A 27170-nucleotide genomic window follows, 5' to 3' on the forward strand; every position below is an offset into this window, starting at 1 on the left:
ATTACCCAAAAAAGAACATCACAAAAAGGAGAATAAGCTCAATTTTACAGAAGTTTATACAAATTAGAATATATCAGATGGTAGAGATTTAATGAGCTTTCCCACTAAGAATAAGATAAATCAACTCAATCAAGGGAGAATCTCAAACTCACCCAAGGGGAAATTGTTCAAAGTCTCTAGGGAAGCAAGCTGGAAATTAGAGACATGTAGAAGCACCTGCTCCTCTACATGCCTGCTGTTTCCCAAAGTCTCTTTCTCCAAGGGGCTCTCTCTGAAAAGAGCCAAGAATATGTGTCCTCTATGGAAGCCAAAAGACGCTCTCTTCTTCTTCCAAGCTCTTGCCAATTCTGTCCCTCAGGCAGGTATACAGTATTAAGTAATCATTCTTTTCAGCAAAACAAATGCACAAGGCTTGAACCCCAAATTACATTCATAGAGTGACAGAATCAAATGAAAATTTCTATAGTGCCATCCAGTTCCAAAGTTCATACTTAATGAAATTCTCAACATATTTTAGGTATGTTGATAGATACTAATAACTTTATTGAACACTTTAATGATTAACCTCAATAATAGTGGTATGTAAACAAGATACTAATTTCAAATTACTTTGCCTCTGATATTTTTATTTAAACACATTTTTATATTTAACTGATATTTATACCTAAAAAGAAACAAACTATTTTAAATTTTTGAATGCCTGCTTTCCTGAGTGTCAGGCTCCCCAGATTTCCCTATGCAGAATCTAGTCTTGATAACTTAATTGGGGTAACACCAAAAGAGCAATGTTTGGTCACAGAGTTTACAGGCCAATAGAAATGTTCATGGCCTAGTTATACATTTTTAGAATTTATCTTCATTGAGAGGAAGAAGAGTTAAAACAAGATGGATCATCTCATCTGCAATGGCTTTGGAGAACATATGTAATTTTAAGAATAGATATTAAATAACTTTTGTAAAAAGTTAAAACTTTAAAGATACAAAGCATCAGCAGTACAACTAGGCAGATCATCTTTAAAATATGAATTCTAAAAATACCAGAAGTGAATTTAATGTAAGTAAATGCATCTAGCTTATCCCCATTGCATACGATGCTTGCTGAAGGTTTTAGGTAGATACTGCTTATTATATTATGGAAAGTTCCATTTATTCCTATGCTCTGCAGTGTTTTCAATAGGAATGGGTGTTGTATTTTGTCAAAAGCTTTTTCTGCATCTGTTGAGGTAATCATATGGTTTCTGTTAGTTTTGTTGTTGATATAATCAATAATGCTAATAGTTTTCCTAATATTGAACCAGCCCTGAACTTAATGTAAGTAAATTTGACTTCTTAAATTGACCTACTAAACTTGTTTAATGGGAGTCTGATGAATGTGCAGACCCCACCAACTTGTTTAGTTGATTGCAACCTGTCTAAGTGGATGATGTTTCAGAGTATTCTTCCAAGAAAGAATCATGGTGATCTGTAAAGGGGAATACCTTGGAAAGTCTGTGGATCATGTGTAAACATTCTGTAACTGGTTCCAGTTAGTTAACCACATGGAAAAGAAGAGATTTTTTGATTGCCTTCAGAAGGCATTCAAAAAAACCTGTCAGTCGGCCCAAGTTACTTCACTTCATTCCATCTTGGGAGCTTGGTGACTCTTTCATTCACAGGACCCAATGAGACATCAATATGGCAAAGGGAAAGGCCTTCTGAGAACATATGAAGTCAAGAAACAGGTCTCAGTCTTTGGTCTTTTAGTTTGTTTTTATCTGTTCTAGACAGTGGTGTACTGGAGCCAGTTTATACCAGTCAAGTAGCTTATACTAGCTGTTAAATTTTTAGGGTCTTCACTTACACCTTGGAAATCAGCAAATACTACAAATCAGAGCTTGTGTTGGTAGTCTACACTTAAGCAAGTGATGGAGAAAATGTTAATAAAGCAAATTAAATCTAAAAGGATGACGTGCATAGATCTTGTTTGTAGAGTCCATTGTTAAAAATTTACTGGCATACTCCTGGTTCTAATTTCCAAGCTTGGGATTTTCAAACTTTAGGAGAGGGAGTTTGAATCTAGGCTGAGTTTTGCAGCTACTGCTGCATTCAAGGTCCCAAAGAGCATTTATTCAGCCCAGAAAAGTTTATGCAGACAGACTGAGATGTAGTTCTGATCTGAGGAGCAGAATGCAGCGTCCCAGACCAAAGGGAAGTCAGCAGTTCAGTCTTTCTGAACCTGCAGATACTCCTAGCTACTGTTTGTTTCCTGTAACTTGTTCCATGCTCATTACAAAGTCAGGGCCAACATTCATATCACCTTCTCTTTGTCTTTGATCCATGACCCAGCAATGTCTAGTGGGTAACAGATCTGCTGCTGGATGGCACCACTTACTGCAACTAGTGCTTGTGTGGGAATTGCTTTGGATCTCTTTCTGGTACACTGTCTTGGACCTCTATAAATCCCTTGGTGCTGGAATACTCTCAGGACCAGATGCTGGTCCTGGCCAGATCTCTCCCCAATATTTACAGAACTTTCTGTCTTCCCAAGCTCAAAACTCAAACACAGAAGACAGATTCTATAGCACACAGAAGCAAAGCCTCAAAGAAAAATACAGTTTGGACATATATCCAACAAGAATTCCTAGAAGGAATGCAAGAGTTAAAGAAAGGCCTAAAAGTTATTTAAAAAACTAAGTGATAACAGCAGAGGAAAGAATGACAAAAGAGGCAAAAGAGGAAAAAAAGATATGAAAAGAGAATTCACAGCTTGGAAATTAAAAACCTTACTAAGAAAATAACTTACCTCTATATAAATATATCCATGCCCAATTATAGCCTTAGGGTGGTGGGTTGCGGGGAGGAAAGGGGAAAAAAAAAAAGTAAAAAGTGTAGAGCAGAAAACAAAAGAAGACCTACAAGGAAGCAAAGAAAAGATGGCCAGCTTTCAACATAATACACAGTATTTAATAAACAGGCTTTCTTGAAATGATGCTATTGCTATATATCTTGAATCCTCTCCTATGTTCTGCTCTGTACACGACATTTTAAAAAATTTTCTTATTTTATACTTGTTTAATATTTAAGTTTATGATGCTTCCTTTTCTTACTATGTATTCAAGTTTCACTAGTTCTCTAAAATAAAAAAAAAAAAAAGAGGGGGCAGCTAGGTGGTACAGTGAATAGAGAAACAGTCTTGGAGTCAGTAGGACCTAGGTTCAAATTTGACCTTAGTCACTTGGCACTTATTAGCTGCGTGATTCTGGCCAAGTCACTTAACCCTGATTGCCTCGCCAAAAAAAATTAAGTGCTTGAAAATTAGTTTAACCTGAGCACTTCTGTGCATGCCCAATTCACCTAACACGAAGGAAACCTGAGGAATATTTAGAGCACATTCAGACGGCCTAACATAGAAGGTCTCTAATCTCCTACTATATGATTGGATATAGCCTCATTTAACTGGCTGCCTTCCTCTTTAACTCTAGTGAGACTGAGCAAGTTGCTCCTCTTTTCAGCTTCTCCTTCCTGCAACATCCACAGGATGAATATCATAGTTCACCCACAGCATAGGCACCATCAATTGAACTCACAAAAAGGGAAAAACTCCCTTCCCTTGCCCTCCTTCTTTTACCACACGCAGTTCTAAGAAATGGGCTGAGGAACAGGTATTTGTTTCTGTTCAATGTCATTTGTCCTCCTAAGTTTCAGGTGCCAGAGGTGATCCCCACTGGTCTTATGAGTTAAAGCTCTGCCATTGACCTTAGAGCCATCTCCAGAGAAAGAACTTACGGAGTCTGAATACAGATCAATCATACTTTTTTTACTTTATTTTTCTTGGATTTTCTTTTATTGGTCTGGTTTTTTTTTTTTTTTACAACATAACTATTATGGAGATATGAAAATATGTTTTGCACGACCTCATGTACATAACCTACATCAAATTGATTCCCTTCTCAGAGAGTCATGTGCAGAGGGAGGAAATTTGGAACTTGAAATTATAAAAATGAATACTGAAAATTGTTTTTACATGTAATTAGGGAAAATACTACATAATTTTTAAAAAGAATTAACTCTGTGCTATACTGAATTTGTGTTACTGACCAAAACTGATCTGAGAGGAAGAGACGGTGACTCTGTCCCTGCTTCCTTTCTACCTTTCCAAGGAGGAGCTGAATGTACTTGTCTATTATTTATTCATTTTTACTGCCTGAATATTACCAAATATTCACTTGCACATCTTAAGTTTTTAAAATGTGATAGACCATGTTGGCCAACAAAATACCAAGCTACTTATTGTATTTTATTGATATCCAAATATAGATAAAGAGTAAGAGTAGGAGTTTCTCCTTTTACAGTCATAGATGCAAGTTTTGTGTGAGGAAACTAGGCTTAGGGTTAATGTTGTGGAGAAACAGAACAAAAACTGGTGCTTTTGATGAGCTAAACCAGTTGTATCCAAATCCAAAGGTACCTCCAGACCAGGACTGCATAATGTACAGCCTGTGGGCTATTTGTGACCTACCAAATGATTTCGGGCAGCTGTCACATGACCCATGGCAACCAACCATTGTTAGTTGCCTGTCTCTAGAGACAGACTGATGATGGTTGGTTGCCCAGCGGATTTTATGTTGTGCAGACCTGCTCTAGACGCATATTAGCTTTCCCTCAAAGCCCAGAGCAGAAAAAGCCACATACAAAGGAACCCTGATTCCCCTTCTTGCAGTGTCATCTTGAAAGAAAAATACCTAACCTCTGGAGATATGGGTGAGTGGGGAACATTGCACAGTCTGCAACCTATATGGTTGACTTTAACAGAACATGAAAGCATAGAATACATAAATATAGATATATGGATAGATAGATAGATAGATAGATAGATAGATAGATAGACAGATAGACAGACAGACAGACAAGGCATTCCAAAAGTCTTAGTTTGATTTTAGGCTAAGACTTTAGGTACATCTTACTTCTATTGCTTTGTTTGCCCTTACTGCTGTCAATGGGAAGCAGGAAAGACATACAAGGGGTAGAGACAAGGCATGGATAGGAAGAGAAAGGTAAGCCAAACAAGGTAAAGTAGTAGCAACTAAGGTCAGATAGCTCTATGCTACTAGGAAGCAAACTGAAGGGCTCAAGATCAGAGACACAAAAGAAGGAGAGTAGAAGGAAAATAGAAGGAAGAGAATGGAGGGAAGATTTAAGCTATTAATATTTAAAACTGCACCAAGACTTTTGGGACACTGTATATGACTGGAATAGTTGGTGGGCCAGTTGTATCTAACTCTGTGACCCCATTTGGGATTTTCTTAGCAAAGATACTAGAGTGGCTTGTTGTTTCCTTCTACAGTTCATTTTACAGATGAGGAAACTGAGGCATACAGGGTGAAGTGACTGGCCTAGGGTCCCACGGCTAGTAAGTGTCTTAGGACAGATATGAATTTGAAGATGAGTCTTCCAGACTCCAGGTCTGGCAGTCTCTTTACTGTGCCCATCTAGCTGACCTGTAGCAAGAACCACAGATGGACAATACAGGTTCTTCTACTGATGTACTTGAAACATGAAAAGATACAGAGGAAGTCCTAAAGAATGTTGGATAGGTCTCCTGTAGAATATATCCTGCATAGGACAGACAAGTCTTAATCTGCCCTGGTGGAGGGAATAATCACAATGACGTAACAGATCCAGTGAGGATGGTCAAATTGAATAATTGTGGGAAAAGGAGACTACTGCATGATCCAAGTTCATTGGCCAATTAATTATTTATTATTCTGCTGCTCCTCTTGGCTATGCTAACCAGCTAGCCCCACTATAAGAATGAAATCATCAGAACTGATTTTCTCTTTGATTTTTAATTTTTTCAATGAATGACAATCTCATCTCCCCCTACCCCTTAAAGAAAAAACAAAACTTATAACATGCATAGTCAATCAAAATAACCTCTCTCATTGGCCATATCTAAGAAATATAAATTTCAGTCTGCATCCAGAGTCTATGTCAGCTTCTCAGGAAGTGGGTAGAGTTCTTCATCATTAGTTCTCTAGAATCTTGACTGATCATTGTGTTTATCAGAGCTCTCAGGCCTTTCAAAGTTGTTTGTCCTGAAAACTTTATTGTTACTACCTATATTATTCTCTTGGTTCTTCTCACTGTCCTCTGCATTAGTTTAATGCACGTCTGCCCAGGTTTCTCTGAAACGGTTCCCTTCATCATTTCCTACTGCACAGTAACATGCCATTGTGCTTGGGGACACAGCAAGCTCCCTGTTGAAACTGGGCATACCTAGACCAGTCCTGGATTACATTCATATGCCATAATTCATATAGCCACTGTCTAATTTATATGTACTACCTTAATTTTAAGTTCCCAGCTATCAGAAAAAGAGCTTCTACAAAATATTTTAATACAGTTCCTTTCCTTCTTTTTTTTGCTGTCTTCAGGGCTGTAGACTTACTAGGGGCAGGAAGAGTCTGCTGGGTAGAAAATACTCTAAGAAGAGTATAGAACAGAGGGAAACGACTAAATAGCTGATCTGGGCCCTCTCCTTAAATGGAGGATCTGGGAAGAGTTCTCTATTGTCCAGATATTTATCTTTCTGATCAGAGGGAGGGAAGGTCCCTATGGGCAGAGGCTCCGGAGGAGATAAGAGCTTCAGAGTTGATCTTTCTGGGTGAGGAGCTTCTGGAGACCACGATGGGTAAGGATGAGATGAATACACCGGGTACTTCCCTTAAATAGAGCTCTCCACTGTTCACCCTTTACTCTCTCCTATGGAGAGAGCCCCAGGGATACCATATGCATCAGCATTATTGGGAAAGTCTGAATAAAAACTAGGATACAGCAAAAACAAACCCAAGTAAGTAGGAATTACCCAGAAAAAAGGGGGTTCCAAGGAATTATCAAAAGTTCACCAAACAGGTGTGTCTTGTTCTGAGGTATCACAGGGAATGCACGTGGGGGGGGGGGGGGGTTGGGTGCGGAGGCCAAAGGGCAAACCAACAAGGCTCTCCTCCTGTACCTGCGAAGATCATTCCTGTGCTGGTCCTCGCCCCCGGGGCCTGGGGCAGCAGTAACTCTTACTGCCCCACCCCCACGTTTACCTTTCTGCGTTCATGTCTCCGAACACAAATGCTGGTTTTAACAAAGTAGTCCACCTTAAAGGTCATTCCTGTAAGTCCCAGAATTACAATGAGATCAGTACTGAGAGATCCAAATCCTCAGGGCCAAGTCTCTCAGACCTGCACCCAGCCTACCTTCCCAGGAGGTTCGGCTCGGCCAGGGGAGTTTACACAGCTAGTGGGAGCCCTGCAAGAGGAAGCATCCCAACAGGAGAGCAGTCTGCCCACTCTTCTCTCCTCCCTTCCCCTGAGAGTCAGCATCCCGAGTGGGCCCGTGAGCTCTTCTGGGATTTCTGGATTTCAGGTGGGCCCCTCTTTGAGCTCTCCTGGCGGTGGTTAGAACGATTAACCATTAAGCCGGACACCTGTAGGAGCGAGACTTCACTGGGTCACGAGGGGGAAGGCAACCCGCTCCCGCCCCGGGCTGGACACTCCCCGTTCTAGCCCTCTTTTCTCGTCCTCTCCGGCGTGTGCCCGTGACCGCCACCCCTACCCCGTCCTCGGCCCTCCGTGACCGCCACCCCTGCCCCGTCCTCGGCCCTCCGTGACCGCCACCCCTGCCCCGTCCTCGGCCCTCCGTGACCGCCACCCCTGCCCCGTCCTCGGCCCTCCGTGACCGCCACCCCTGCACCGTCCTCGGCCCTGCCTGGGTTTCCGGCCTCCGCACACACGCCCTGGGCGCTCCCCGCTCTTTTCTCTCCCTTTCCCCCACACTCGGGGGCGGTGAGGGAAGGCCGCTCCCCGGCTCAGCTTGGTAAGTGACCGGCACACGGCTGGGACTTAAGAAATGCTTTTCCACCTTTAATCCTGTTTATTTTGCTCCCTGCCTTTAAAAAGCCTCTTTTTCTAGCCTTCCATTAGGGGGATCACACCCGAGCCCACCTGGGCTCCGAGAGATGTGTAGGTGAGGGCGTGGCGCGTGCGTGATGTGGGCGTGGCGACGCGCAGGTGAGGGCGTGGCGCGTGCGTGATGTGGGCGTGGTGCGGCGTGCAGGCGTGGCCAGTACGTAGGTGTAGGTTTGCGCCTCGTGCGGCCATTTCCGCCTCCCGCGAGACCTCGAGGCCCGGGGGGCGGAGCCTCGCTTGGGACCGCGGGCGAGCCGGGGACTGCCTCTCCGTAGCGCGGGGGTCATCGCTTGTGAGTGGTGGAAGGGCCACGCTGGCTAAGGGGATGGGGGTGGGGGGATGTTTGGCGTAGGGGTGCGTACGTGCGTACGCGAAGCAGGTCGCGGAACGGAAATGGGGGAGGGGCGGGGCGTGACCTTTCTCGGGCTGTCCTAGGGGCTCGTGCGCTCCAAGTTCCGGAAGTTCGCTCTCACACGTGGTGGGGGAAGGGCCTACAAACCCCTGACTCCGCTCCCCCCCACCCTCCCTTTCTCTCGGGTTGGCCTCGTTCCTCTCAGGGCCCGCATTACTCTCCTGATCTGCTTTTCCCTTTCAAGGCCCCAGCCAGGGCCTAAATTTAAGGGGGGGGGGGGGGGAAGAAAATGACGCCTTTATCTTCACTCACCGGTGGCCAAATTTGAGCATTTACTCAAAGGTTTAAAAAAACATAATTCAGGGAGTGAGTCCAACCAGTCAAACTCCCCAATACGGTCAAGCGCCCGAAGGTTCAGGAGACCCTGCGCTGCAGCGCCGTCGTCGTCCCCGGTTCTCAGGGGTCAGACTCGGCAGGTCCCCCCACTCGCTTAGGAGAGGAAGAAACGGTGTATCTTGATTTTATTTCTTTTTCCAAAGAACAGATAAAAACGCTGAGCCTCCTTGGGACGGAAAGGCTGAGCTCCCGCAGGGAAGCGTCTTCCGTTGAGTTGTCCCAGGCCGTGCTCAGCGGGCGGGGCAGGCACGAGGGGTGCATTAGGGTGTCCCAAAGCCCCGCGTGGGGCTTAGGAGATTGGCGACTTTCCTTTCTCCAGACAGGCCCCCCTGGCCGGTCCTCACCAACCCGTTGTGAAGGCGGGCCAGCGGAGGGCCGGCGGGCCTTCTCCAGCCCCGTCTGCCCCTCAGTCCTGGGACCTTCCTGGACCCCCAGCCTGCACGGTGCTCATGGCGGGACAGAGGGCGGGTCACTGTGCGGCCAGACCTGGCAGTCACCGGTCACCCCGTCCCTCCTTGAGTCTGCGCTCCCAGGCCGGCGTTGGGCCTGGCTAGCTCTTGTGGGGATCTGAGTCTCTAAGAAGGCCTGAGTTCTGTGGTTCTAGAATGGAGGCACCAACTTTAAGTGGATGGAGTAGGCGTTGCCGTGTACACGTCCTGGGGGCGAGGGTTAAAACCGGCACCGGAGGGGGGTGGATCCGTTGGATAAAGAGGGGGGAGTGCTTTAATCAGGCCGGATTTCCCCTGGCTAGGGTCCGCTCCGGACCTTGGTAGCCAGGAAGTGTTTTAAAGGGGATAGTGCAAAATGGGAAGGTGAGGTTCGTGAGGGAATAATGACACGCTTGACGCGTGCACGGCCCTCCTCCTTCTCTCCTCTCCCCACCCGCCTCCGGGATGCCCCCCACTGGGGCTTGCCCCTCGCCTCCCTCCGGCTCCCCGACAGCCCGCTCCTCCTTCCCTTTCTCTTGCCAGAGGTAGCCCTGCCCTTGGAGCTTGCCTCCTTCGTTGTCGCGGCTCCCTCTTCTCTGCCCTGCCTTGATTGGCGTGCTTGCCGCCCAGCCCGGGTCTCTCCATATTTTATTAAAAAGTAGTTTCTTCTTGATTCTGAACTTGACGAGAGTCAGTAAATGTGAACATTGCTTGGTACAAAGGACGGAGAAGGGGAATCGCGTGTGACTTTGTGAGTCTGTTCTGGGCAACTTGAATTTTTAGAAGATTACCCTACGTTTGGCTTGGTAGCCCCGCGGCCCCGCTGTCTGCGCCCCTTCTCAGCTTCTTTTCCCCATCTTCTGCTTTCAGCCATGTTTCGTTCCCTTCCCGCACGAATCGATCATACAAGCTTTCCCTTGTCGTAATATTTCTAAGATTGGTTTTTTGACTTGCCAGTTTTTAAAGTTAGAATTCTTGTCCGTCTAGGCCTGATTATTTTCTTGGCATGCTTTTGCTGATGTATGATTTATCGTATTGGGTCGGTGACGGATGCACTGACCATCCCTGCGCTTGTGTTGGGTCCTCAGGCCCCGGCACGCGGGTGAGCTTCCGCGGGGCTGTCAGATGTGGGGGAGCAGCGTGCGCCCCTTTGTGTCCCGCTCGGGCCCCTCAGGATCGAGCGGGTCCAGCTCGTCCGATCCGATGCAGTTTCTTTCCTGTTTGTCCCTTCGTTGGCCTTGTCTGGGCCCGGCAGGAGGGTTTCGCTCTTCTTGTCATGGGTGAGGCTTTTCTTTTAGATGCTCGGATACGATAGCGTTTGTACACGTGCGTTACTGGTATTTATTATCCACGCTGGCTTTAGGCAGGATGGTTTCCTTGCTTAGCTTTCTAAACAGTATCCGTTCTTACTCCTGATTTGTCCGGGATCATGACGGCCCATCCCCTCCGTTCCGTTACTGGCCTTGAGGTTTGGGTCTGCCTGGAGCGCAGTGAATTTGGCTGTGGCTCGTGAAGTGGTGAATGAATCCTCTTGCTTCTTAAAAGAGAACACCATGCCTTCAGACCTGTCCTGCTGCCCTTCCCTTTACGGACGCGTTTATCGTTCATGCCCACCTTTATGATTGTCAGCGTTTTATTTCTGTCATACCCTCCTTTGTATGCCTTCCTTTCAGCCCCTCAGACTCATCAGCGGGCATCTGAGTGGCTCATTGGAGCGCAGGGTGGAACCGGGAGCGGAACCGGGAGCGGAACCGGGAGCTCTGCTTCAGCACTTGGCAGCTGGACCACCCTGAGCAGCTTGCTCATCCCCTTTTAGCCTCAGTGTCCTTGACTGTAAGGTGGAGATAATGATAGCGCCTGGTTTGCAAGTTGTGGGCTTCAGATGAGTTATATATGTCTGCGTTTGTGTGTAGATTATATAATACATATGCTTAAATATATGTACATATGTGTAAAAGTTTGCAAACCACAACATTTTCTATGAATGCTAGTTGTTATAATCTGTAATTTAAGAGGTCTGTTTCTGTTCCTCTTTTCCTCCTCTCCTGACCATCCCTATGCCAGATCTTTACTTCTCCTTTTTAAAGATTTTTTAAAAATTTACTATTTTTGGTTACATTTTAAGTTCCAAAATGTCTCCCTCCCTTTCTGCCCCACATTAGAAAAGGCCATCATTTGGTAAGAGTTCTTTGTCCCTCTGTGTATCAATATCTGTCTGTCTGTATGTGTGTGTATCTTTATGTCTGTCTACACACTTACATATATACACAGATATACACATAAGTATAAGTAAAACTATACTAGGCTTACTTCTTTCTCTGGAAGTATACAGCATCTTCTTTCATAGGTCCTTTGTAGTTTATTTGAATGTAATACTCGGAATAGCTTAGTTGCTCACAGTTATTCTTTGAACACTGCTGTAGCTTTATGATGAAGTTCTCTTGGTTCTGCTCGTTTCACTCTTCGTTGTTTTATGCACATCTTTCCATGTTTTTCTTTTTTTAATAGTATTTTATTTTTCCCAATTACATGTAAAGACAGTTTTTAACATTTATTTCTTAAAACAATTTTTGAATTCCGAATTTTCTTCCTTCCTTCCCTTCGCTAAGATGGTGAGCCGTTTGATATAGGTTATATAAATGCTGTCATGTAAAACATATTTCCGCATTAGTCGTATTGTGAAAGAGGAAAGACAAAAAGAAAGAACAAACAAAAAAAGAAAGTGAAAATAGTGTGCTTCAATCTGCATTAAGACTCCCTCAGTTTTTCCTCTGCATGTGGATAACATTTTCCATCATGCATCCTTTGGAATTGTTTTGGATCATTGTATGGCTGAGAAGAGCTAAGTCATTCACGGTTGATCATTGCGCAGTGTTGCCATTACTGTGTACAATGTTCTTCTGGTTCTGCTGGCTTCACTTTGCATCAGTTCATGTAAGTCTTTCTGAAATCCACCTACTCGTTATTTCTTATAGCACATTAGCATTCCATTACATTCATATATCACAGCTCATCACAACTTGTTAAGCTGTTCCCTAACAATTCTTTGCCACCACAAAATGAGCTACTATGAATGTACCAGAAATGCAGGGCTGGTACGTAGAAAGGCCTGAAACATAGTAATTATATAATATATGCTTGTTGACTGACTTACTGGACCCTCTTTTTTTTTTAATCTGCACTGTTAAAGATAGTGGTGAGTTCAGTTACATCTTTGATAATCTCTCCTCTGAATTACGTTTTTATGTTGCCCATTGCCTGCTGGACATCTTTACCTGGATATTTGATAGTTATCTCAAACTTAACATTTATTTTCTTCAAAACTTACCCTTTCTCTTGATTTCTGTTAATGTCTATCCATTCACTCAAGTACTGCTACCACCTTGTTGCAGGCCCTCATCACCTCACACTTGGACTGTTGCAATAGCATGCTGTGGGTCTGCCTCCCTCAAGTTTCTCCCTGCTCCAGTTCTCCTCTAATAGGCTTCCTATAGCTGCTAGGATCAAATATGCAAAATCCTTTTTGTTTTTTATCGGGCATTCACATCCCTTCATAATGTAGCCCCCTCCTACCTTTCCTGGATTTTATACCTTACTCCCCATAATATAGGCTCTTTGATCCTGTGACACTGGCTTCCTTTCTATTCCATGCACAAGTACTCTCATCTTTTGATGTTAGGTATTTTTTCTGTCTCAGCCCCATATTTGGAACTCTTTCTCTTTGCATCTCTGCCTTTCTTTAAGTGTCAACTAAAATCCCACCTTTTACAGGAAGCCTTTTCTAATCTTTCTTAATTTTAATGCCTTTTCTCTTTTGGCTAATTCCTGATTATTATTTCCAGTTATTCCTTATTTATTTCCTTTTTTAACTTTTATGTAGCTTGTTGTACATATTTGTTTGCTTGTTGTTTCCCCATTAGATTGTTGAGGGCAGGGATTATCTTTTGCCTCTTTTTGTAACTCCAATGCTTAGCACAGTGCCTAGCACATAGCAGGATTTAAATAAATGCTTTTTGACCACTGGATGAGATCTGGCAAATAATTTGATATATAAGAGGAAAGAGTCAAGGTTGACCAGAGGAAAAAAGTAACTGAAAGAATGATGGTACCTTTGCCAGAATTAATGAATTTGAAGTTGGGAGAGGTTTTGGCGACAATAAGTTCTTTATTGAACCTACTGAGTTTTCAGTATCCAGATAGTAATATGTAGGAGTCAGCAGGTGATTTAGGACTGGAGTCCAAGAGAGAAATTAGAATATGTGTAGATTTGAGTGTTTTCTGCATAATTAAACCCTTTGGAACTGGTGAGATCATTGAGATTAGAGGTGTAAAACTCAGATGAATCCCTACAGTGCATATCAGTTTAGAAAAACACAAATGAACTTCATCTATGTTTTATTGTATTTTTTATTTGATAAACATTTCCCAATTCCGTTTTAACTGGTTTGGGTCGTACTTGGGAATCTTGCCTGCTCTTCCTTAGAAGGTGGTAGATGGGTGAAAGCCCAGAAGCTTGGGATTCATCCACATGGAGATGTCCAATAAGCAATTAAAAGATGTATAAATAATAGTGACATGTCATATAGTACCTTAAAGATTACAAAATTCTTTACTTACATGTATTATCTCATTTGAGTCTCATAGCAACCTTGTGAGGTAGGTACTATATTTTTGTTAGTGTCACTTTTATATACATGAAAAGTCAAAGTCAGAGATACTAACTGACCTTCTGGTGGTTATAGGCCTAGTGACTGTAGTGGGATTTGAACCCAGGTCTTTTTTTACTCCAAGTCTTACCTCTGTTCCTCTAGGTGACATTACCTCCTTAAAGTACTAGCTACTTTTAAAGTAAAACTTACATGAGGAGATGAATATGTTGTAATTACTTACTGAGGCAGGGTTCACACCTCTTAATAATACTATTATCTCACAGTAAGATTACAAAGAAGGCGGTCCTTTCTTGAAGATTTTATTGCAAATTGTGAGGAAGACTTTTTAATCATAGCAGGCAAAATTTTCATGCATCAATCCACCAAGGTGCTTCAGGGTTACCTGATATACTACGGTTTACGTAAACCATCTATAAAAAGTTTCTAAAAGGTGCTGTTTTCTGCTATTACTGAACAGTCTGGGAATTCTGTAATTTCCTTAGAGATTTCTGTCACTTTACAACTGCGCTGATCACCAATGTCGTGTCAGTGCGATATTCACAGTGCCCCAGTGCAGTTCTGAATCACGAAATACAACAGATTCTCCACATGAAAGACAGAACCAAAACATTTCTTCCAACACCAGAAAGCCAAATCCATCACAGCAACAAAAATCTATACACAATAATAAGGCAGAGAACAGCACCATTTCCAAGCCTTCCCCTACTAGGCTTCCCACAAACCAGCTCCCTTAAACATTCACAAACAAGCTCTCCCACTCACCCTAGTTGCTGCCCCAGATGCCTGCCTTCTCCGTCCTTCCCAGCTCTGACTAGTCTGACCAACTTCCTCTCAGCTCTGCTCCAGTTCTGCCTCTTCCTGTTCCACCCATTCAGGAAACTTCTACTGCAGGCTTCATGTTACTCAAACTCAAGTGACTTAGGCTTCCATGTGACTCAAGCTCGTCACATGGCCTATTAATGGATGGGAAAGATCTTCCAATTCCATAAAAAATACACTAATTCCATTAAAAATATGTTAACAGTACACCAAACATCACCCAAAACTATATAACATCACACACTTTCTAAATTCAGGTTCCCTGGGATTAAGATGAGTTATAAAAGAGGAAGGATTATAACATCTGTAGTTCATATTTCACTCTGCCATTGGTTATAGCTAGAAGAATGGAGAGCATTAAATTTATGCATTAAGGGACACCACTATTTCCATTTTAGTATCACCAAATGAATTTTTTTCAAACCCAGCTTTGCGCATGTTAACTATTTTGCTTCGATAATAGGTAGGGGTTTAAAAAAAACTGTTGGGGATACACTTGTAAAGTGTTTACTTTTCCATTCTTCTAGTAGACAAGACTGGTAAAAGTTATACTCCAAAAATGTTACATCCCATTTTATTCTATCCCATTTCATTCCAGCCCGTTTGTGAGAGAACATTGTCTTGTTTACACTAGTAGTAAATAATATATATGTGTGTATACACACATACTTACATACGAGCAATATAATATGTATGCAATAAGTTTTTATTTAAATAGAGTATGCACTTTTTATTTAAAGAAATGTGCACCTTGTTCAAGAATCTAATTTTTGACTAATCTTTGCACCTGCCTTTTGTTTTGCCTGAACAAATTATTTCCAGGTCCTTCTTTGAAAAGCATCTCCAGGTTTCTGTATTTTTCAATGAAAAGCAGGTTCACATCAGCAGATGAGCTAGAGGAGGAAGAACAAGGAGCTTTTCAAGTGTTTTGGACTATAGATTTTGGAGGGGATTAGAAACCAGTGAAAGACAAATATTGCTCATGTTTGGGAGTTAGAGATAGAAGTGTAGCAGGAAGGTTCTTTTCTAGGACTAGAGAAAATGGTTTGTCCTTCTTTCCACTAACAGAAAAATGAGGAAAGGGAAAGGAATAGGGGTGAACTAGAGATGGTGACTGTATCAGTTGCCTCCCTCTCCACTGCCATGATAAAGCCGTGCTGCTTCCTAATCACCTTCCCTGCTGTAGTGTCATTCGTCCTTACCATCTCACAAATTGTCACATGCTACAAAAGTAACTCTTGTTTCCTCATTTCTAATTACCTTTTACTTGTGGATTAGTTTTATTAACTTGCTTTAATAAATAACCTTGATAGGTGACTGAGAGTATCCTCCCAAAAATGTTTGCTTTTTAACTCAAATTATTGGTACAGTTGCAGGAAGTTTGGAAAGGTAAAGATTTATGGAAATTCAAATCTCTTGCAGGTTTTAGAAGTGACTTAAAGCCACTTTTTAAGCCCTGCTATCTTCTATATCTCCAATAAAACAGACTAGACGAAGTGGTATGATTTAAGGGAGAGCTCCTATGGAAGTTTCAGAGGACTGTAAGAGTTTCATAAGGATGTCATGTGAGTTTCCTCCTCCTCTAAGCTCCCTCTCCCCCATTCCTCCTTCCAGGAGGCCCCATCAGTGCTTGATTTGGCAATGTCAAGGTATAGTTACTCTTCATAGTTTATTGTTTATATTAGTTTGGTTATCCTCTAACAACTTGAAATAATAATATCTCAGATTTTTACAGTGCTTTAAGCTTTGCAACAACTCCATGAGGCAGGTGCCATGATATTCCATTTAGCAGTTGAGGAAACTGAGCCTGAGAAAGGTTCAATGACATGCCCAGGGTTAACAGAATAAGTATCTGATTAGTAGTTAGTGGCAACACTGATGAGCCAACCGTGATTTTAGGAATTTATACTTTGCATTGAAATTCTTTAAATGGGGTATAAAAATAAACATTGAACCACTTGGCTAGGAATCAAAATAAAATAAAACTTGCTATTAGAGATAGGGTGTACTGAAACGGAAAAATTATCAGTTTTGCAACTTATGTGAATTTTGCTTCGACTCTGAAAGAAGCCAGAACTGTGAAGAATAGTGAAGGACATGGACTTAATGGCACACCTATGAAAAGTAATAGCATAGACTAAATTCCATTCTAAGGACTTTAAGTAGATTGTTGTAATTCTTTAGGTGTGGTGGAATTCTGTCCTATTGATTTTTGCTTGAGATAAGAGGACTGTGGGTTGAAACCTGGAATGAATTGATTTTAATGGGAATTTATCTGTTGCTTGGTATGTTGTGGTGTTTCGGTCCATTCTTTTGATATAGAGAGTGGAGTGTCAAGTAGAGTTGTAGAGTAGGTTCCATTGAATTTCTCAGTTTCTCTTATGTGACTGTTAAGAATGTGACAAACAACCACATGTTAAAAGTGAGAGTATGATTCTATTTCTTACTAAAACTTTAAGCAAGCTAGGAATATATATCTTCAAAATTCCTTTTAAAAACATTAACCAAGAGCACTTATACATGGAGTTCTGTGCACACAGAAAATATGCCAGGGTGTAAGAACTTTTTGCAGATTTATCACAGTGCCATTGGCTTATGGTAACCCTGGGTGTCCAGTTTTGCATGAACAGATATGGCAAAACATACATGGAACATACATGCACTCCACTTTTTCCTTACCTTTTTAAACAATTTTTTCTAAACAAAAGGTTATTTTTCAGTTCTCGCAACTCCTACTGACAAAAGGAAAACAAAACCCTTGTAACAAATACACATAGTCAGTCAAACAATACTTGTTCCCACATTGACCAAAATATATGTCTGATTTTACATTTTGACTCTATTACCTCTCTATCAGGAAATGGGGGGCGTGCTTCATCAACAATCCTCTGGAATCTTCTTTTGATCATTGAGTGAATCCGAGTTCTTAAGCCTTTCAGAGTTTTTTGTCTTTATCATGTTGTTGTTATATAAATTGTTCTGGTTCTGCTCACTTCACTTTGCATCAGTTCATATAAGTCTTCCCAGGTTTATCTTAAATTGTCCTTTTCTCAATTTTTTAAGTTCAGTAGTATTCCATTTCATTTTCATACTATAATTTGTTCAGCTGCTTCCCCATGGATAGATATTGATAGATATTAGGTTCCAGTCTTTGCCCCCACAAAAAACTACAAATATTTTTTATATATGGGTCCTTTTCTTTTTTTACTTCTTTGAAGAATAGTCCTAGTAGTTGTATATTGCTGGGTCAATTTAATAAATTTTGGACATAGTTCCAATAAAGTGACATTGTTAGGGAATATCCCTAGAGGAAGTGGGTTGAGTTGCAGCAGTCAGTTTTATGTGAGCCACTTCTGAGACCAGGAAGGAAAGCACTTATTGGATAATGGAAGAAGTTGAGCTTTGGGAGTAGAATACAGCCATTACAATCAGTTTTAGAACACAAATCAGAAGGAATCAGAATCTGCATGAGAATTTATTTACTAAGATAGTAATAATGTTTCTATTATCTCTCTAAATGTTTATTCTGTCTCTGTGTAAAAACTTCCAGTGTCAGATAATTAACTACTTTATGAGGTACTCCATTCCATTTTAGACTTCCTTTCTCCTGGTGTAACAACTCACACAAAAGCCAGACTTGGAGCCATGATTGTGAAGGCTGTTTGTGCTGGAGGGATGATCCTGAAGCCATTTCCCTCACTCCCACCACCCCAGCTCAAGAGATTCTCCCTAGCTTGACACTGACTTTTCCCTCTCCAGTTCTGGCAACTTTCAGTTTCCCTGAGGTATCCCAAGCACCAAAATTCCTAGTTAAGCTACTAGCTGCTAGGATCAAATATGCAACAGGGTTGTCTGATTTGATCTAGTTTGCCAAGAATTAACTCAAAGAGCATAATTTGGGATGCAGAATTGGATGAGATCAATAGATAAATACTTTGGCCAAGGGTCCTGATGTTGCTTTGAGACATAGGACTAGTTCCAGATGTGGCCAGAGTAAGATTTAAAATGGCCTAATTTCAGTATAACCACATACTCTGTAATTCTGCAGAATTTCTTAAGTACCATTTTCACCTTAGTTTTTAGCAAACTTTTAAAAAAACTCTGTTAAACCTTGTTCAGGAACACTTAAATATTCACTGCTTGAAAATCTAGAAGGCACAGTAGTGCCCTTTGATGACTGAAGGAATAGGTTGTTATCACCATTTTTGATATTAGAAATAAAGCAGTTATGGATACTTTTTGTATGGATAGATTTTTTTTCTTTTAATAACATCCTTGGCCGAGTACTATTTCCACCACACATTACTGCTTTTCTTATATAAAAAATTTCACAGAAGAACACATTCTGAGAAAGGAGAGAAGATAATTCAATATTACTTACATTGAGTTTCATGTGCAAACAGAACATCTAAGATAGATCTCTAGTAGAAAATTCAAGAAAGGAATTATAGGAAGAGAGGTAGGAATGAAGAGGAAGGCATAGAAATATGGATTTGGATTCATCTGCATAGAGTTAACAAAGCTTTCCTGATGAATAGATAAAAGCTGAGTAGGAACTTTGAAATGCAAATTCTAGAGTCAAGAGAAACAGGAAAATAAATTCAAACAATTGGAAGGGTCTATGTAATAATATCATGCTAATAATTCTAATAAGGGGAGAAGAACCATTTGTCTTATTAGAACCTTTTGTCTTAATCAGAACCTTAAGTTTTTCTTTTTCCTTTCTTATTATATTATTTGTTTTCAGTGTTCTACAATCACTTCCATATAACTTAGATTTTTCCCCCCTTGTTCCCCTTCCTCTCCTAGTCAGCATACACTTTTATATAGGTTCTATACATACATTCCTATTAAATACATTTTTACCATAGTCATATTGCATAGAAGAATTAAAATGAATGGGAGAAATCGTAAAACAAACCAAAAAATAATACAAAAGAAAATGGTCTGCTGCATTCTGGAATCAAATTTCATAGTTCTTTCTCTGGGTGTGGAAGGCATTTTGCCTTAAGAGACCATTGGGAATTTTTGAAGTCCTTGCAGTTCAATGAAGTTCTAAGTCTACCAGAAAAAATCCTCGCAAACTGTGATTGTTGCTGTATATAAAGTTCTCTTGGTTCTGCTCCTTTCGCTCAGCATCAGTTCATATAAGTCTTTCCAGATCTCTGTAAAGTCTTCCTGTTCTTCATTTCTTACAGCACAATAGTATTCCATTACATTCATATACCACAGTTTATTCAGCCATTCCCCAATTGTTGAGCATTCCCTTGATTTCCAGTTTTTGGCCACCACAAAGAGAGCTACTATAAATATTTTTGCACATGTGGGACCCTTTCCCATTTTTATGATCTCTTGGGGATACAGTCCTTGAAGCAATATTGCTCGGTCAAAGGGTACGCACATTTTTGTAGCCCTTTGGGCATGATTCAAATTTCTCTCCAGAATGCTTGGATCAGCTCACAGCCCCACCAACAATGAATTAGTGTTCCAACTCTCCCACATCTCCAACATTTATCATCTTCCAGTTTTGTCATGTTGGCCAATCTAGTAGGTATGATGTGGTATCTCAGAGTTGTTTTGATTTGCATCTCTCTAATCAATAGTGATTTAGAGCGTTTTTTTATATGACTTTATCTTTAATTTCTTCCTCTGAAAACTGCCTGTTCATATCCTTTGACCATTTATCAGTTGGGGAATGACTTGTATTCTTATACATTTGACTCAGTTCTCTATATATTTTAGAAATGAGGCCTTTATCGCAGGCACTAGTTGCAAAAATTCCTTCCCAGTTTTCTGCTTCCCTCCTAATCTTGGTTGCATTGGGTTTGTTTGTGCAAAACTTTTCAATTTAATGTAATCAAAATTATCCATTTTGCACTTCATAATGTTTTCTGTCTCTTGTTTAGTCAAAAATTCTTCCTTTCTCCATAAATCTGATAAATAGACTATTCCTTGCTCCACTCATTTGTTTATAGTATCAGGCTTTATACCTAGATCATGTACCCATTTGGACTTTATTCTTGTGTATGGTGTCAGGCATTGGTCTATGCGTAGTTTCTGCCATACTGTTACCCAGTTTTCCCACCAATATTTATTAAACAGTCAGTTCTTATCCCAGAAGCTGGGGTTTTTGGGTTTATCAAACAGGAGATTGCTACGTTCATTGAGTACTGTGTCTTGAGTACCTAGCCTTTTCCACTTGTCTGCCCTTCTGTTTCTTAGCCAGTACCAAGTGGTTTTGATAATTGCTGCTTTATAATACAATTTGAGATGTGGTAGAGCTAGGCCACCTTCCCTAGCATTTTTTTTTTCATTAGTTCCCTTGATATTCTGGACCTTTTGCTTTTCCAAATGAATTTTGATATTATTTTTTCTAGCTCTACAAAATAATTATCCTGCTATTTTGGTATGGTATTGAATTGTCATTTTTATTATATTGACTCTGCACACCTATGAGCAACTGATGTTTTTCCACTTACTTAGATCTGACTTTATTTGTGTGAAAAGTGTTTTGTAATTGTGTTCATTTAGTCCCTGGGTTTGTTTTGGCAGGTAGACTCCCAAATATTTTATAGTGTCTACCCTAGCTTTAAATGGAATTTCTCTTTCTATCTCTTGCTGTTGGATTTTGTTACTAATATACAGAAATGCAGAAGATTTCTGTGGATTTATTTTGTAACCTGCAATTTTTCCAAAGTTGTTTATTATTTCAAGTAGTTTTTTACTTGATTCTCTGGGATTCTCTTAAGTGTATCATCATATCACTGCAAAGAGTGATAACTTAGTTTCTTCTTTGCCTGTTCTAATTCCTTCAGTTTCTTTTTCTTCTCTTATTGCTACAGCTAACATTTCTAGTACCATATTCAATAATAGTGGTGATGATGGACATCCTCGTTTCACCTCTGATCTTATTGGAAATGCATCTAGCTTATCCCCATTACATATAATGCTTGCTGAAGGTTTTAGGTTATTATTACTGCTTATTATTTTATGGGTAGTTCCATTTATTCCTGTGTTCTCTAATGTTTTCAGTAGGAATGGGTGTTGTATTTGCCAAAAGCTTTTTCTGCATCTATTGAGATAATCGTGTGTTTTTTCAGAGTACTGAGAGAGTTTAAAAAAGAGAGGTCCTAAAGATAGATTGGTACTGTTATGAGGGGAAAGGGAAGGGAAGATAAAAGGGATACACTGGTTCAGAAAGAAGATGCAAAAAGAGGTGACACCTATTTCTCATAACTGAGCTATATGGTAAAAAGAGTATGTAAACATACATGAAAGGTTAGGGGGCATCAGGTGACCATCACTTTTATCTGTTCCAGACATAGGAGGATTAAACATGAATGTGGCGTAAAACTATACTTAAATTCAGCAGAGTAGCAGGTAAAGTTTGATGGAGGGGACAGGTAAAAGAGGGAGTATAACAGTCAGGGAATAGTCATGTAAAACAAACTTACTGACCCTGAAGAGGGGATTAAAATAAAAACTAAAGAATTAAAATTTGAGTGTGCTCATCAGTCAGGCAGTGGTGGAACAAATTGTATAAATAAAATGGAATATTGTGCCATAAGAAATGACAACAGAGATGATTTCAGAGAATCTTGGGAAGTATGAATTATTGCAGGGTGAAGTGTGTGAAACTGTAGAACACTGTAAAGAAAAGCAGTATTGAAAAGCTTAAGAATTCTGATCAAAACAGCAACCAGCTGCCTCACCAGAGAACCTGTAATGAAACCTGTGGCCCCATGAATTAGTGATAAATGCATGGGTACATAACAAGATAGACATTTTTGGACTTTGTGTGGATTTGTTCATCTTGACTGCACTTATTGTTACAAGGGCTTTTTTCTCTTCGTTTTTATTTTGGGGAGGAAGTGGTAGATACAAGGGAGAGAAAGGGAGTGCTTAGCAGTTGTAACATCTCCCCAAAACAGGGCCATTAAAACATTTTTAAAATATACCAAATGAAAGGAAGTGCAGATAAGTAGGACAGTTTTGAAAGTAACATCTTAATTATATACTTTTTAAAAAAGCATTCAGGTTGAAATGGAGATTCATGATTTCATATGTAATCTTTTTTGTGTTTTCCTGTGTATATGGAAATGTTCATGGTAATTTTTTTTTTGCTTTTGTGTTCAGAATTAAAAAAAATTTTAAATTATGACAGTTGAGGACAAATTGACTTAGATAATTTTCATTATCAGGCTGGTTTTAAGTTACTTTGATGAAACCATTTTTTTTTTAAACAAATGAACCTTTAAAAAAATGCATTTTTCCCAATTACATATAAAGACAATTTTAACATTCTTTTTTTAAATTTTAAGTTCCAAACTCTATCTCTCCCTTCTCCCCTCCCTGATATGGCAAGCAGTCTGATGTAGGTTATAAATTGGCGGTCATGTAAAACATATTTCCACATTAGTAATTTTTTGTAAGAAAACTTGAAAAAAAGTGAAAAATAATAGGCTTTGTTCTGTATTGGGATGCTATCAGTTCTTTCTCTGGAGGCGGATAGCATTATTTTTCATCATGATTCTTTTGGGATTGTCTTGAGACATTAGATTGCTGAGAATAGCTAAGCCATTTCACAGTTATTCGTTGTACAATACTGCTGTTACTGTGTATGATGTTCTGGTTCTGCTTACTTCATTCTGCATCAATAAGTCTTGTAAGTCTTGTATATCTTTCCAGGTTTTTCTGAAATCATTCTGCTTGTCATTTCTTACAGCACAGTAATATTTCATTACAATCATATATCACAAGTTGTTCAGCCATTCCCCAATTGATGGACATCCCCTCAATTTCCAATTCTTAGACACCTCCAAAAAAAATAAATATTTTTGCATATATAGGTCCTCTTCCCTTTTTTCTTCCTTTGATTTTTTTGGAGACCAGACCCAGTAGTGGTATTTCTGGATCAAAGGGTATGCGGAGATTTGTAGTCCTTTGGATATAGATAGCTCCAAATTTCTCTTCAGAATGGTTGGAGCAGTTCACAACTGTACCAACAGCATATTAGTGTCTCAGTTTTCCCACATCCCCTCCAACATTTATCATTTTCACAAAGGAGTTATGTACATAAGATTAAGGTAGAAATTGTGTATTAGTAAGGAACTTCATAAATTTAGAATAGAAAGGGACTCAACTATTCTAGTATAACTGTTTATAGATGAGTAACTTAGAGCCTGTGGAGAAGTGACTTGTCCCATGATCACACTGGTCACAAGGAGCGTAGCCAGGATTTGAAACTAAGTCCCCTGACTCCAAATCTTTCATGATAACTTAGAATTTAATTTCTCTTTAAGTGTTGTAATACTGTTTTAAGATCAACTTCTGTAATAAATTTAAATTTTCAATTTTAAAAAGTCTGATGAAAGGGAAAGTGTTAATCATTCTTTCAGTTAATTAAGCACATCTATGCTTAAATCTGGCAGACCAAACCATACTGCTGAGGCACTTACTGCCATCTGGTGGCAGTGTGCCCTCAAATATATGTTTAGCTTTTCAGAGAAATCGTACTGTAAAGAATTTAGAATTCTTACAATAATAAAGCCTTTAATATTTTCTTTGAAAAGGGAGAACGTTACTCCTGAGAAGTATGTGTTTGCTTGCCGCATTACAAAGTCCTGAACTATTTTTCATAAATAAATGTCTCTGATCCCTCAAAATGCTGTCAAAATTCTTTCCCCTGCTGCCTTGAGTTGGATAGTAATTCCAATCAGCCCTTTCTCTGGACTACTCAGTTTTCTCATCTATAAAATAACAATTAGACTAGATAATTTTTTAAGGCCTTCCAGATCTAAAATCCTATGCTCCTAAAAATTGCTTTCCTTCTTCCTTCCTTTTTTATTGGTAGCCTGCCCTGTTGATGCCATACTGTTGTTTTCCTTCCTCAGTGTCCACTCATAATCGTTGGAGTGACAGCGCACTTCAGCAGATACCGAAACATTTAAGATAGATGGTTCTTGTCTTGAGAAAGACTATAGACAGACGTCATCTTGCAGTAACCTATTCAACTGTTTGCTTGTGGATTGCTCTAATTTAAAGTAACAGTGACAGTGTCTGACCAGACTTTTGAGTTCCTCTAGGGGAGTTAACTGTGAAGTAGAGGTAGCTCTTACTTGGGGGTTATTCTGTAAGGAACCCGAAATGAGAGGCAAGAGTCTTCAAAAAAGAATATGCAAATACATATGTTACACGTATTACATATACATATAATATGCTTAAGTTATTAGCAAATGATTTGCCGACTTTTCAAGATACAGAAGTAGAAATTGACTAAGCCAGATTGAGAGGAAAGGGGGCCACGTAAGAGATTATTTTAAAGATCTGATATTTCTTTTCTATGTCTTGCTTCATGGAGTAGTGGGAATTTGTATTCTTGATTATGGTTAGAAAGAGTGAAAGATTGGACTGTGAGGAGAGAAGAAAGTATCAAAGGTGACTGGTATTTTGTAAGGGTTAAACCCTAAACTTCTGATGACGTTAGTAATTAACGAGACTTTAGTCTTCCATTCCCACTAACAGAGGATGTTAGGTGAAGAGATTTACTCATATAAAATGCCACTTATATGGCTAGGAACAAGCCAAGGAAATTTTCTCCAATCCCAAATTGGAGCACATAATTTCTCTAAATAAGAAAAGTACGTGATTTGACATGTAAATTAAGGGCAGGGAAGCAAGAGAGGATATGAGGGTGGTGTATTATGCTTACCATTAGCTAATTAGCCTAGAGATATATTTTTCAATAAATCAACAATCAACAAGTGTTTATTAAGTATTTGCTTTTTGCCAAGTGTGGTGCAAGGCTTTGTGGTTACAAAGGCAAAAGGGAAACGGTCTCCACCAGAAAGGAGGCCTGGTGTGTGCCTGGAGGGGGCAGGAGGGAGTAGGGAGATGTGAAGAGGGAAGGGAATGTTAGAATTTATGTTTGTAGTCTTTTAAACTAGTGGTGTCAGACTCAGGTGGAAACAGATTCCTGCAGGCTCCATGTTTACTTAGAAAACCACTAGTTAATGTTGTTTTTATTCTATTTTCATTTGTTAAAGTCCCCCAGTTACATTTTAATCAGTTTCAGTAGTTTTACCCTCCTGGGCTCAAGTTTGACATCTCTATTTTAAATTATATCACTGTGACAGAATACATACTCACTGATATATCTAATGAGAATTGTCTTCTAACTGAAAAAAAAAAAAACCCATTAGAACTACCCCACACCTAGAATTAAGTCTGTTGTTTAAAGGAACCTCTCTACACCTTGGCGTTCTCTTGACTTTTAGTAATTCTATATTCAGCATTAACAATGGTGGCAGGTGTCAAAGGCAGCCTCAGTGATTGCCATGTGAAAAAGATGAAGAATACTTCTAAAATGAACACTGGTATTTTCATTACAAAATATGAGTTGAAGATTTAAGATACTAGAGCTATTAAGTGAATAATGAAAGTTGCTTAAGATTGTTTTCTGTTGTATCCATGAAGTAAGGTGAAAAGTGGTATGCTTTCAACGAATTTCTTTTTTTTTTTTTTTTGGAGGCCAGCACTTTTCCCTATGTCATTTTATAATTATTTTTGTTCTTCTTGAGTCCTTTTCTCACTTGAATTTAAACCTGTATAAATACTGCTTTTAAGGAATGAAGTAGATACACAAAGAGATTCTTTTGACATTTAAAATTTTAATTATGTCTTTAATATACTTGATTTAGACAAAAATTAATTTTAAATGTTGGGAATTTAAGTAAAACACAATTGACATGTACTTACAAGTCCTGGGATGTATCACTTTTGAAGTATTATTTATATAAAATGATTATTTTAAGTTGTTATTTTAGTCCTTTGATTGTATCACTAAGAGCTAAATTTAAAAAACTGTCAATGGTAATTACATGGTAATATGGTTAACATCATATTTATGGATTATTTCACTTTAGCTTCTATAGCTTACTCCTTTCCTGAAGTCCTAGCTGCCTTCACATTGTGGCACACACAGTATGGGGTGTTTATAAAAATGTACTGTGTTATGCTGGTGACACCAGGTGTTGAAAGTAAAAAATGTAGTTTTATGCCACGTTTGAAAGCATTCATTCTTGTTGTTTGGTAGTTATGCTAAAGGAGAATTTCAGTCATAAGATGATAAAAGCTTGATGATCTACTAAAATTAATATTATTTGTAGTCATTCATAATCACATTGAAGGATGGAGAAAAGTAGAGGGTTAATCCTTGACAAGCATTTCCTATTTCAATAGATATTTTTAATTTTTTTTAGCGGGGTTAAATTGTAGATTTTACTTTCTTTGAATATTATAGGCCAAGAGATACAGGCAAAGGGATGTAGAAATCTGTCATGCCCTACAGGAAAATAAAAGGGTCTTTGGATAGATTTCTTGAGTGAACTATGATCAGAAAAAAAAATCTTTTTACTAACCTATCCGAAATTTATCATTTCCCTCTTATTTAAAGGCTTTCTGAAAAGAGGTCCATAGTCTGGCAAGAGGGTCTGTAAGATAAAAAGGGCTAAGAACACCTTTTCTAGACACTCATAAAATGTGCATTTTAAAAAGGAATACATCCAGT

At 39.7% G+C, this 27170-nt stretch overlaps 1 protein-coding gene across 5 annotated transcripts in view; it reads left to right on the plus strand.

The window, feature by feature from the left end:
* Window positions 1-4717: 4717 nt before the first annotated feature.
* Window positions 4718-27170, plus strand: part of GGACT (gamma-glutamylamine cyclotransferase) — a 54328-nt gene continuing 31875 nt past the window's right edge. Inside the window, exon 1 of one of the 5 annotated variants that reach the window (XM_072622044.1) lies at window positions 4718-4740. In XM_072622044.1, the coding sequence (XP_072478145.1) occupies window positions 4737-4740 (4 nt within the window). In that variant the 5' untranslated portion in view covers window positions 4718-4736. Of the gene's footprint in view, window positions 4741-7487; window positions 7846-8094; window positions 8230-27170 lie in introns of those variants that run through there. The other 4 variants (XM_072622040.1, XM_072622043.1, XM_072622039.1 and 1 more) reach the window with 4 other exon arrangements.

Source organism: Notamacropus eugenii, chromosome 6 (assembly GCF_028372415.1).
Source record: "Notamacropus eugenii isolate mMacEug1 chromosome 6, mMacEug1.pri_v2, whole genome shotgun sequence".
Lineage (NCBI taxonomy): Eukaryota > Metazoa > Chordata > Mammalia > Diprotodontia > Macropodidae > Notamacropus > Notamacropus eugenii.